The sequence below is a fragment of the Microchirus variegatus genome (genome assembly GCF_963457635.1).
Source record: "Microchirus variegatus genome assembly, chromosome: 8".
Lineage (NCBI taxonomy): Eukaryota > Metazoa > Chordata > Actinopteri > Pleuronectiformes > Soleidae > Microchirus > Microchirus variegatus.
In genome coordinates, this window is record NC_139809.1 from 32007145 (window position 1) to 32019814 (window position 12670).

Below are 12670 nucleotides of genomic sequence, written 5' to 3' on the forward strand. Positions count from 1 at the left end.
ACTGCTCTAATTCGTGTATTTTCCACATGGTGCTGTATATTTTAATAAAAATGAATTAATAAATTAGGTTAAATATTTAGAATGTGAAAATAACAACAATATATATGCATTTATTATAGTAGTATTATATTATAGTATTTTAAATGATCATTCATCATCACTGTAGGTGGCGGTAATGAGGCTTAAGTGCTTGGCGCCACCCGCCATTCACAAGGCGAACAAGGAAGTACGCTGCTGTTCCTCTCTTCTGTTGAAGAGATCGTACTCGTGTACTCCCGTACTTGGCGAGTATGTACTACCCAAGTATGCAAGTACGTACTGTTATACTTGGGTATTGAGAAAGTGCGAGAGAAAGTGAAAGTGTTCTGTGGTTTTGCTTCAGTCGCCATTTTCACTGCGCAGCAGAAGGACAGAGAAGTGAGTGTTTGACGCGATTATGACGATAATATGTGATGATATATGAATATAATTTACTGTTAGACTGTCGTTTGTATATGTTCATGTTTGTTTACCGGTTTGTGTGTGTGTGTGTGTGTGTGTGTGTGTGTGTGTGCGGAGCCTCAAGTTAAGTCTGTGCAACACATTCACAGATTGAAACTTCCGCAATCTACAACTTTTTTATTTAGAATCCTGGTGACGTAAATAACTAACTACAGCCTCATTTTCATCAGAAACGGCTGAAAAAGTTAATTAAAATGAGAAAGAAAGAAAGAATATGCTTTTATATCTTTTTTTGTGTGAATATTTACGAGTAATAATTGTCAATAACTTGTGTAAAATGGCGACTGAACAAAAGTCACAGAGCAGGTTCACTGTGATAGAGATAGATAGATATTTTAAATAAATTAAATTAAATTCAAGAATCGAGTAGCAGTAACATACATTAAACACACATACATTAGAGTTAACTTCTAACAAAGTAACCTAATGCTGAGATTGACCTGAGATAAATGTAAATTTAAATGTGTACAGAGAAATCAAAGAAATTAAATTAAACATATGTAACCAAATTAAACATTTGCACGGAATTTAAATATGTAAAGAGAATTAAAACTGTGCAGGAGTTAAAACTCTGAAAGTAAAAAAATGTGCAGAGCAATTAAACATTTGCATCAAAAATAAATGTTGTTATGTGTTAATTTAACCTGTGCTTAAGGTTTATACAAAAACTATGTAAAAAAAAAGAACATGACGAGAAATAAAAATGTTTTATACAACTATAAACTATATTAAAAGTATATAGTGACTGTAGAAGTAAAAATGTTTTATACAACTATAAACTATATTAAAAGTATAAAGTGACTGTAGAAATAAAAATATTTTATACAACTATAAACTATATTAAAAGTATAAAGTGACTGTAGAAATAAAAATGTTTTATACAACTATAAACTATATTAAAAGTATAAAGTGACTGTAGAAGTATAAATGTTTTTACAAATATGTGAAAGAATGTTAAATGTGTGTCTCTAGAAGGCTGTGAGGACCAAATGTCATTTTGAGGACTTATAATCTCAGTTTTTCATGATGGTCACTGATGACTGCACTAAGAGATCAGTGTGGTTTCTTCAGCTCTTTTTGATGTGTGTGTGTGTGTGTGTGTGTGTCAGCTCACAGTCTCTCTCTCTCTCTCTCTCTCTCAGAATGACTGAAGTCCAGCAGCAGAGTGATGTTGTGCAGGAGAACGAGGACGGAGCAGAGTCTCCGTCTGTGAAGACTCACTGGTCTAAAGAACGTAATCCTCCAAACTTCAGTCCTGAACCTGGAGGCTCAGAGACAAAGTAAGAGAGAAATAAACTGGTCCTGCTTCTTCTGTCATATCAGTTTGATCAGACTTTCTCTGTAGACATGTTCAGGCAAAATGCATTCTGGGATACGTAGCTTTCCCAAGTCACTACCCGATGCATACTTGGTGAAATACAGTAGACCATCATCAGTGATGGATGTGATGTTTGTGTTTGCAGAGATCAGAGAGCAGAGTCTCCAGGACCAGGACCAGGACCAGGACCAGGACCAGTCTTCAGCGGTCTGTCTATGAAGAGTGACGAGTCCATGGATCACCCTCCACTCTTCAGTCATGAACCTGGAGCCTCAGAGACAAAGTAAGAGACAGTTTGTCCTGTGAAGGAGTCAAATTCATAAAAGTCTAGGTTCACTGTCGTGTTAGTAGGGGTGTGACGAGATCTCATGCCACGAGATCTCGTGAGATTAAACTTGACGATATTTCTCGTCGCGGTAAAAAACTGTCCCGAGATTTGTGACCTAAAGAAGGAGAAGGAAAAGAAGAATTTTTGTTTCAATTTGTGGAAGAAGAAGTTTATTAAAAGCTCATCCTTACATCAGGGTTTCCCCCAGTGTATTATAAGCCTGGCTGGTCGCCAGCGTTGCTTGTTTATTTATTTAAAATAGATTTTTTTTATACACCTTGGCTTTTTCTATACCGGGGAACAAGAGCGCATGCACCCCCAAATAATCCGTGCAGCGAACGCTTGTCCAGGTGCTGATTGAAACCCAAGTCACACTATCAAGTACATCATTATTACGGTTACATCATTCTTGTCAATAAAGATGTTATTGTTGTGATTCAACTTGTAACTGGTCAGAAAATATTAATACAAATGATTAATTATTTTTAATAATTAATTTTGTTATTCATTTTCTTTAAAACCCTTGCACGGGGCACCATTATGTTGTTGTTCAACAATAATGGCAATCATTTGATTGATAAGAATAAAAGTAATAAACATAATTTGTTTAATAATTAATTAACTTTAGATCGGGGCACCACCCTGGAATCAGGGAAAAGACAATCAATCTATGCCTTTCAAAATCAGTCTAAATAATCACTGTAATTGACTATATCAAAGATATCCCAATTGAACAGTAATGAAGGTATGAATCCGAGCACTGACCCTCGCAACCAACGTTTGTCACAACATTCATGTACAAAAGACACAGAGCGTTCCTTTAAGTGAACAAAAGTAACAATTTATTAAATCAAATAACAAGAATCAATTCGACAATTTGATTCACCAACATTAAATATCCGAGGTTAATGGAATGATCTAAGTCAATGAACATTAAAGCATAAATGATAATTTGGTACTTTGAATCAATAAATCCTACTTGCTAAAGCTAAAATCACACAAACTATGTACAACATAAACACCTGTGTGTGTGTGTGTGTGTGTGTGTGTGTGTGTGTGTGTGTGTGTGCGTGTGCGTGCGCGTGTGCGTGTGAGAGAGAACAGGAAGAGATAAGATAAGAGAAGGGAGTGACGCGGTTGATAGTCACTCCCCCTTTTGACACCAACATAGTGGAACATGCGCAGTAGCTGTGACTGTAACGCACGCCTCCACCAAAGATGGCGCCAAAACACATTAACATCAGGCTGCTGATCTTAGACCGAACATGCGACAGCATGGCTGTAGGAGCGCGTGTTCGACTCAAGATGGCGCCTGTGAGACCTTTCGTTCATGAATGAAAGAGAGTTAGTGAATGAGCGAGAGAGAAAGCGGGAGTACACGATTGATCTTGCGTGCAGACACAGAGGGTGGTTTGAGCCCAGCGTGTTCTGTGACTGAAAACAGCATCGCGTGTAAGTCAATGGCAGTAAAAACACACATACAGACTTGACGTAGGCAACGCCAGACCAGTCTGTGATTCGTAAGGTTTAAACAGCCATCATCTCACCACGTGATCTCTCTGCTCGTTCACAGCAGGGGAGGATACCTGCGGAGCGCAGCGTTGCAGCGTATGCTCCGCATTCAACAGTAAAATCACAATAACGAACACCAAACGTAAACAAAGAAACATGTGGTTATGATGCGAGCGTGTGGATGCGCAGTCCAACACGTTCAACACAAAGAAAAATTAACAAACACAGAAATATAACCTAACTCTGCCCAGAACACATTTGCCTCTTACTGTAAGCGGATCTCAGGTTTTGTGGTCAAGTCCATGGATTCGGTTCAGTTTGTTGGAACCGTGGAGTGTGGACGGACTGTTATTTGGCTCACAGCGGACAGCTGTTGATCCTCGTTGTCTCTGAGTGGAAGCAGAGCGGGCGTCAGGTATGGAGCGATGCGCTGGCGGAGATGCGGGCGGCTTCTTCAAAAGGCGCATAGTTCGTGCTGCATGGGAGTGTCGCATGTCGGAGGGCACGGCCAGAGCCGCGTGAGCCCAAGGGCCAGGGGCCCCCGAGCAGGAACCAGTGCAGCAGGCAAGAGTGAAGGAACCAGAGGAGAGGAAAAGAGAAGGAAGAAAGTTCTGTCTTCCAATTTATATGTTTATCAGTCGGGGGATCATAAAACAGAGACGGCCAATGAGACTTAAAGGATTCTGCCCCCCCAAGGGGGCTCTCCGGTCATAAACCCCATTTGGTGTTACAAAGTGGAGCCTGCAGGATTGGTTAACTCACAGTCAGGCTTCGAATCCTGCATACAGGCCTTAGTCAGAGAACAATAGATTTCAGCCATACTGTTAGGGCCCAACATTATATTTAGGGATGCACCGACAATTCAGCGGTCGAAACACAGCTACAACACGGTGGAACAGCACCTGTTAAACGCTGCAAAGTCTCTGTGCAAAAGCGAAACTTGGCTGCGTGCGGCACAGATTATGAACTCACCGCAACATTCACTTCACAGCAGAGAACATTTTCTCTCTTTGAGCAGTTAACTAAAGACATCGGCTCATCTGATGCATCTGTTATTCCCTTAATGACAGCGTTAAAGCGTCTTCTCCATAAATACTGAGACCACGGAGTGAAAACGATGAAAAGTGCGCTCTGCTCTTCAGAGTCTGTCACCGGCGTTTTACTCCGATCTCCTGCACTTCATCGTGACTGTACTCCATCCTCGTCATAGAGATCATTATTCTTATGTGGGGATAAAACACGTAGATAAATGATCCAGTCTGCTTTAGATATGAAATGACCGCTTGGAGACGCAGAGGAGCAACGAACAGCGCAGGAGAGGGAGAAGAGAACAGCGCAGGGGCGGTGCGCAGAAATAAAAGGGCCGTTTGTCTGCACCATATGAGGCAGATGAGGGGGCCCTACCACTTTTATGTTCATGTTGCTTTATTTTACTTTTAAATGTAACCATTGCATGGCTTGTTTTAAGATTCACTGGCCGATTACTTAATTAATATTTATCTTAAGTGAAAAAAATGTATATTATTTATTTAATTTCAAGAGTGTCTTTTTGCAAGACTATAGTTGGTGTTTAGGTAGTGTTAATAAATGTCTTACAATAACACATAATAGTCATAATTAAACATTTCCAGTGAACTTTTAATTTTTATTTATTTTTACAAAGAAAACGCCGTCGGCCGCCAGTGGACACGAGAGATACCACCGGGCTTAGCCGGTTTTCTGGGGGAAACCCTGCTTACATCATGCATGTAAAGAGTTAAACATTTAAAAATGCATGTGCAACTTGTTTAAATAAATCTGTTGGTCCAGTCAGATATATTGTCATTGTAATTTTCTCAAAATCTCGTCTCGTCTCGTTCTCGTGAGCTGAGTGTATCGTCACACCCCTACATGTTAGTAATAAAGACATGTCTTCACAGACACATGTCCACATGTCCCTCACATGTTAGTAATAAAGACATGTCTTCACAGACACATGTCCACATGTCTCTGATGTGTTAGTAATAAAGACATGTCTTCACAGACACATGTCCACATGTCTCTGATGTGTTAGTAATAAAGACATGTCTTCACAGACACATGTCCACATGTCCCTCACATGTTAGTAATAAAGACATGTCTTCACAGACACATGTCCACATGTCCCTGACATGTTAGTAATAAAGACATGTCTTCACAGACACATGTCCACCTGTCAGGTTAGTAATAAAGACATGTCTTCACAGACACATGTCCACCTGTCAGGTTAGTAATAAAGACATGTCTTCACAGACACATGTCCACATGTCCCTGTCATGTTAGTAATAAAGACATGTCTTCACAGACACATGTCCCTCACATGTTAGTAATAAAGACATGTCTTCACAGACACATGTCCACCTGTCATGTTAGTAATAAAGACATGTCTTCACAGACACATGTCCACCTGTCTCTGTCATGTTAGTGATAAAGAAATGTCTTCACAGACACATGTCCACCTGTCTCTGTCATGTTAGTAATAAAGAAATGTCTTCACAGACACATGTCCACCTGTCCCTGTCATGTTAGTAATAAAGACATGTCTTCACAGACACATGTCCACCTGTCTCTGTCATGTTAGTAATAAAGACATGTCTTCACAGACACATGTCCACCTGTCTCTGTCATGTTAGTAATAAAGAAATGTCTTCACAGACACATGTCCACCTGTCCCTGTCATGTTAGTAATAAAGACATGTCTTCACAGACACATGTCCACCTGTCTCTGTCATGTTAGTAATAAAGACATGTCTTCACAGACACATGTCCACCTGTCTCTGTCATGTTAGTAATAAAGAAATGTCTTCACAGACACATGTCCACCTGTCCCTCACATGTTAGTAATAAAGACATGTCTTCACAGACACATGTCCACCTGTCCCTGACATGTTAGTAATAAAGAAATGTCTTCACAGACACATGTCCACCTGTCCCTCACATGTTAGTAATAAAGACATGTCTTCACAGACACATGTCCACATGTCTCTGATGTGTTAGTAATAAAGACATGTCTTCACAGACACATGTCCACATGTCTCTGATGTGTTAGTAATAAAGACATGTCTTCACAGACACATGTCCACCTGTCCCTCACATGTTAGTAATAAAGACATGTCTTCACAGACACATGTCCACATGTCTCTGTCATGTTAGTAATAAAGAAATGTCTTCACAGACACACGTCCACCTGTCTCTGACATGTTAGTAATAAAGACATGTCTTCACAGACACATGTCCACATGTCTCTGTCATGTTAGTAATAAAGAAATGTCTTCACAGACACATGTCCACCTGTCCCTGACATGTTAGTAATAAAGACATGTCTTCACAGACACATGTCCACCTGTCTCTGACATGTTAGTAATAAAGACATGTCTTCACAGACACATGTCCACCTGTCCCTGACATGTTAGTAATAAAGAAATGTCTTCACAGAGACAAGTTTGCTGTTCCTGTGGACGAGCAGACGTCCAGCTGTCCTCTGTGTCAGGACGTCCTGAAGGATCCAGTCTCCACCAGCTGTGGTCACTGGTTCTGCAGACGCTGCATCTCCTCATACTGGGACCAGTCTGGTCCACCAGGAGACTCCTGCTGTCCTCAGTGTGGACAGAGACCCAGGACAGGACGTGGACCACAGGGTAAGACTCTTAAAGAGAGCAGCTCCCATCAGCACCAGCAGACTTTAGAAATGGAAAAACAGGAGAGAAATGTTTAAAAGTTAAAAATGTTACTCATGTGATCATGAAGATGATGGAGTTTAACCCTCTGCTGCCCCCTGCAGGTTTACCCTCATTTTCCTGCTTTTCTGTCATTGAGGGGTTTGATTTTTTTGTGGGGTTTTTTGGCCTGAAAATTAGTTTTTTTTTTTTAGATTAATCGAGAAAATAATAAAACAGGTTATTCGATTCTAAAACTAAACAGTATATTTATATTTCTATATTAAACACTGAAAAGACATCGCTATCAGTGTTTCTTTGACAACCACTTTCACTTCAAGTTTGAAATTGTGACACTGAGTCTCTCCCAAGATGAAAGTCTCTGTGAGTGAAAGAGCATTTACATTTTTAACATGGTTTAACACTCTTCCATGTAGACTACTGCACTTTATTTGAATTTTTGAAACAATACAATGTGCACATATATCCTCTGGTACATCATGTGCGTCCGCATATCATATAAATAATCATTGTGGGCCATCATGGCTAAAAAGGCCATTTTTTGGTCCCAGTCCAGCCCTGGTTGAAGCACACAATGGGATGACATAGCCCAGGCCTAAATGTAATAGAGACACAGTGTAAATGTACCTTTATTTTTTTCTGTCTGTTTTGCAATGTTTGCATTATTTCTTTATTAAATGTATTGAATTAATGTCACTGGGGCTGCCGTCTTGTCATGGTAGGTGCAACATATATTTTCCTTTTTTTGTCCTTTGCCAATCACACCCCTGATCATTATTGTTCTCTTGTATGCAGATGATTCTCTTTCCTTCACAATCATCACAGTTATTCTAGAATGATTCAGTCTTTCACAATAAAGTTATTCAAGTCATTCCAGTGAAAATGACTGTAGTTTTTCATTTGACAGCAAACAACATAAAACAAGAACATCATAGAAAAAGATGAAAATAATCCTCAGCTGCTCAGATTCTTTCTTCAGTCTGACTTTGTCTCTTGTCTTTCAGCAGATGTTGGTCTGCAGGAGGTTCTAGATGAACATAAGATCAGTCTGAGGAAGAGATTTGAACATGTGACTGAAGGAACTGAAGGAAGAGGAAGTAGAACCCTCCTGAACAGGATCTTCACTGAGCTCTACATCACAGAGGGACAGAGTGAAGAGGTCAATACTCAACATGAGGTGATGCAGCTGGAGACCACCTCCAAGAAGAAGATGGTCCAGGACACTCCCATCAAGTGCTGCGACATCTTTAAAGCCTTACCTGACCAGCAGGGGCGCATCAGAGTGGTCCTGACCAACGGCGTCGCTGGTGTTGGAAAAACCTTCTCGGTGCAGAAGTTCACTCTGGACTGGGCCGAGGGTTTGGAAAACCAGGATGTGAATCTGCTGATTCTGCTTTCGTTCAGGGAGCTGAACCTGATCAGAGATCAGCAGCACAGTCTTCTCACTCTGCTCCATGTTTTCTATCCAACATTAGAGAAGGTCACAGCAGAGAATCTCGCTGTCTGTAAACCTTTGTTCATCTTTGACGGCCTGGATGAAAGCAGACTCTCACTGGACTTCAACAGCAGGACGTTGGTTTCTGACGTCACACACAGGTCATCAGTCAACGTGCTGCTGACCAACCTCATCCAGGGGAATCTGCTTCCCTCAGCTCTCATCTGGATAACTTCTCGACCTGCAGCGGCCAATCAGATCCCTCCTACATGTGTTGACAGGGTAACAGAAGTACGAGGCTTCACTGAGGACCAGACGGACGAGTACTTCAGGAAGAGATCCAGTGATGAAGATCTGTCCAGCAGAATAATCTCACACATCAAGACGTCCAGGAGCCTCCACATCATGTGTCAAATCCCAGTCTTCTGCTGGATCAGTGCTAGAGTTCTGGAGCACATGTTGACCACAGATCAGAGAGGAGAGCTGCCCAAGACCATGACAGACCTGTACTCACTCTTCCTGCTGGTTCAGACAGAGAGGAAGAAGAACAAGTACAAGAAAGGACGTGAGACGAGTCCACAGGAGCTGATGGAGCCCGACGGGGACGTTCTTCTGAAGCTGGGGAGGCTGGCCTTTGAACATCTGCAGAAAGGAGACATCATGTTCTACCAAGAAGACCTGGACCGGTGTGGTCTTGATGTGACAGAGGCCTTGGTTCGCTCAGGAGTTTGTACAGAGATCTTCAGAGAAGAGAGTGTGATCTTCAAGAAAACAGTTTACTGCTTTGTTCATCTGAGCGTTCAGGAGTTTCTGGCTGCAGTCTACATGTTCCACTGTTTCACCAACAGGAAGATAGATGTACTGCAGGACTTCTTCAGAAAAAAAGACAAACACAGGAAGACAGAGGTACTGCAGGACTTCTTCAGACAAGAAAAAGAAGAAGATGATGGTGATTACACTTCTCTTGACATCTTCCTGAAAGCAGCCATGAAGAAATCCCTTCAAAGTGAAAGTGGTCACCTGGACCTGTTTGTTCGCTTCCTTCATGGACTCTGTCTGGAGTCCAACCAGAGACTCTTAGGAGGTCTGCTGGGTCAGACTCAGAACAGTCCAGAAATCATCCAGAGAGTCATCGAGAACCTGAAGGAGATGAACACATACAACATCTCACCTGACAGAAGCATCAACATCTTCCACTGTCTGACAGAGATGAACGACCAATCAGTGCATCAGGAGATCCAAGAGTTCATGAAGTCAAAGAACAGAGATCAGGAACTCTCTGAGATCCAGTGTTCAGCTCTGGCCTACATGCTGCAGATGTCTGAGGAGGTTCTGGATGAGTTGGACCTGGACAAGTACAACACATCAGACCAGGGAAAACAGAGACTGATTCCAGCTGTGAGGAACTGCAGGAAGGCCAAGTAAGTTCAGACATGATCAATAACATCATCAATCAGTGATGGTTGATCAAATATTCTTCTCATTCTTCTCACTTTGTGAGTCAGCTGTGTTGTTTTTCATGTTTTAAATGATGCAGATTTATCAGCTGCTTGTGATTCTTGCTTTCAACGTCTTTATTTTGTCATTAGGTGCCTGCGCCACAAGGCATACTAGTGAGAACTGGAGTTCTTTGACGCTTGAAATTCTTTTATTAGGATTTTGCGTAACCATGGCGACAAACATCGCAGAAAACTGTTAACGAGTTTCACATAGACATGAATGGGGAACGGTCGACAAAAGTAGAAAAACCAAGCCCACTTTGGAGCCTCACTGTGTCGTCGTACTTTAACGTATAAACGTGATTGAAACTTTAAACTTTTATCACCAAAGTCAAAGTATTGATACATATTGCAGTTTACGTTTTGTACTTTTTTTGGGTGCTTTCAGATTTTACAATGGGTGTGTATTGCGTACGTGGGCGTTGGTTAGTTAGAGTGACGCACTCTGCTGAGATCCAGAAAAATAATGACAAAAATCTCTAAACAAACTCCTCTCCTGCCCACAATTTCCAACTTAGACATTACATCAAACATGTTGCTATGGTTGCTGTCAAAACCTGTGTGTTGTTTTCATTTTCATATGACTGGCGGTTTTTCTTAAAATCACCTAAAATCACAGAGAGTTCTGGTGAAAGCTCCCATAGACTCCCATGTTAAAATTGATGATTTGGAGTTTTTAAAAAGTCAAGACGAGGGTGATTTTAAATCATTCACAACCATTTCTCACAAAATGAGATGTGGGTGCTGCTGAAAGCTCGTGACGCTCACAAACCACAAATGTCTATCATCTACCGTTCATGAAATATGACAAGTTTAAAAGGTGTTGTTTTCTCTGATCTCAGAGGTTTTTGACAGAAACACAGGTGAGTGTGTGAAAGGAGGGGGGGGGGGGCTTGTCAGTCTCTCTCTAATTGTACTTTTCCACCAAAAACTTTTACGCTCAACTCCTCCCACAGTTTTGAGAAAACCTCCACACATCCTATATCAAAACGTGTGGTTTGATTGAGAATGGTGTGCTATGACTTTTCTAAAAACCAAGCCCACTTTGGAGCCTCACTGTGAAACCTGAAACTTGATCGGATCAGAGACCCGTCCTGAACATGTCTGCAAAAGGTGACCTCACTACAGGAAGTGGAACGCACGAAACAGGACGTTGGCCATTTTAAACAGGAAGTGCCCACTAACTTTGCCATACATTGACCGATCTGCACAGTATCGGTACGGTTTCGATGTCTTAATATAAAACTGCTCCGACTAGCAAAGGCAATATTACATTGTAAAAATAATTAAAAGCACAGATATAATCAGACTACAAACTTTATTTAAACAATAGTGTAAAAATAAATAAAGATTACTGCTATCCAATAAAATTATTCCAATAAATTTTCTCATCATTCTCATCGTAGTCTACGTGGATCGTAATGATCTGACACAGTGGAGTTATATGAAGACGGTGCTGCTTTAAACTTCCTTTTTTCACAGCACTCAACATTTGCATGGGTAGCACTGATTGACTGTGAAGGCAGCATGAGCAGAACAGTGCAGCACTGCTGTCATGTCTCTGCTCCTGAGTGGATCTAATCACACAGAATTGTCTATTTTAATTTTGACAGGCGGAAATTTCCGGAACGGTTCAGTAAAATACCAACTATGGTTGCATTTCTAATGATCAAACACTGACTGCTTTCAACCAGAAACTTACTATCTTTTATTCTTTATTCAGGTTGAGTCGCTGCAGTTTGTCAGAGATCAGCTGTTCTTCTCTGGTCTCAGTTCTGAAGTCAAACTCCTCTCACCTGAGAGAACTGGACCTGAGCTGGAACGATCTGAAGGATTCAGGAGTGAAGCTGCTGTGTTCTGGACTGGAGAGTCCACATTGTAGACTGAAGACTCTGGAGTGAGTTCACTGACTGAAGCTGATGTTGTTTTATTAAACTTATTTGATACACACTCACACACACACTCACTCACTCACTCACTCACTCACTCACTCACTCACTCACACACACACACACACACACACACACACACACACTCACACACACACTCACTCACTCACTCACTCATTCACACACACACACTCACACACACACTCACACACACACTCACTCACTCACTCACTCAGTCACTCTCTCTCACACACACACACACACACAGTCGTTGTCTAAAGTCTCATCTTTTATTCTTTATTCAGGTTGAGTGGCTGCAGTTTGTCAGAGATCAGCTGTTCTTCTCTGGTCTCAGTTCTGAAGTCAAACTCCTCTCACCTGAGAGAACTGGACCTGAGTCACAACTACGATCTTCATGATTCAGGAGTGAAGCTGCTGTGTTCTGGACTGGAGAGTCCACATTGTAGACTGAAGACTCTGAAGTGAGTTCACT

The 12670-nt window shown here is 41.3% G+C and overlaps 1 protein-coding gene across 1 annotated transcript in view; it reads left to right on the forward strand.

The window, feature by feature from the left end:
* The first annotated feature begins 1654 nt into the window (after positions 1-1654).
* LOC310930982 (NACHT, LRR and PYD domains-containing protein 3-like) overlaps positions 1655-12670 on the forward strand; it is a 22315-nt gene continuing 11299 nt past the window's right edge. Inside the window, exons 1-6 of the mRNA XM_083894051.1 lie at positions 1655-1781; positions 1965-2102; positions 7113-7315; positions 8359-10210; positions 12012-12185; positions 12483-12659. Of these exons, the coding sequence (XP_083750177.1) occupies positions 2035-2102; positions 7113-7315; positions 8359-10210; positions 12012-12185; positions 12483-12659 (2474 nt within the window). The 5' untranslated portion in view covers positions 1655-1781; positions 1965-2034. The remainder of the gene's footprint in view (positions 1782-1964; positions 2103-7112; positions 7316-8358; positions 10211-12011; positions 12186-12482; positions 12660-12670) is intronic.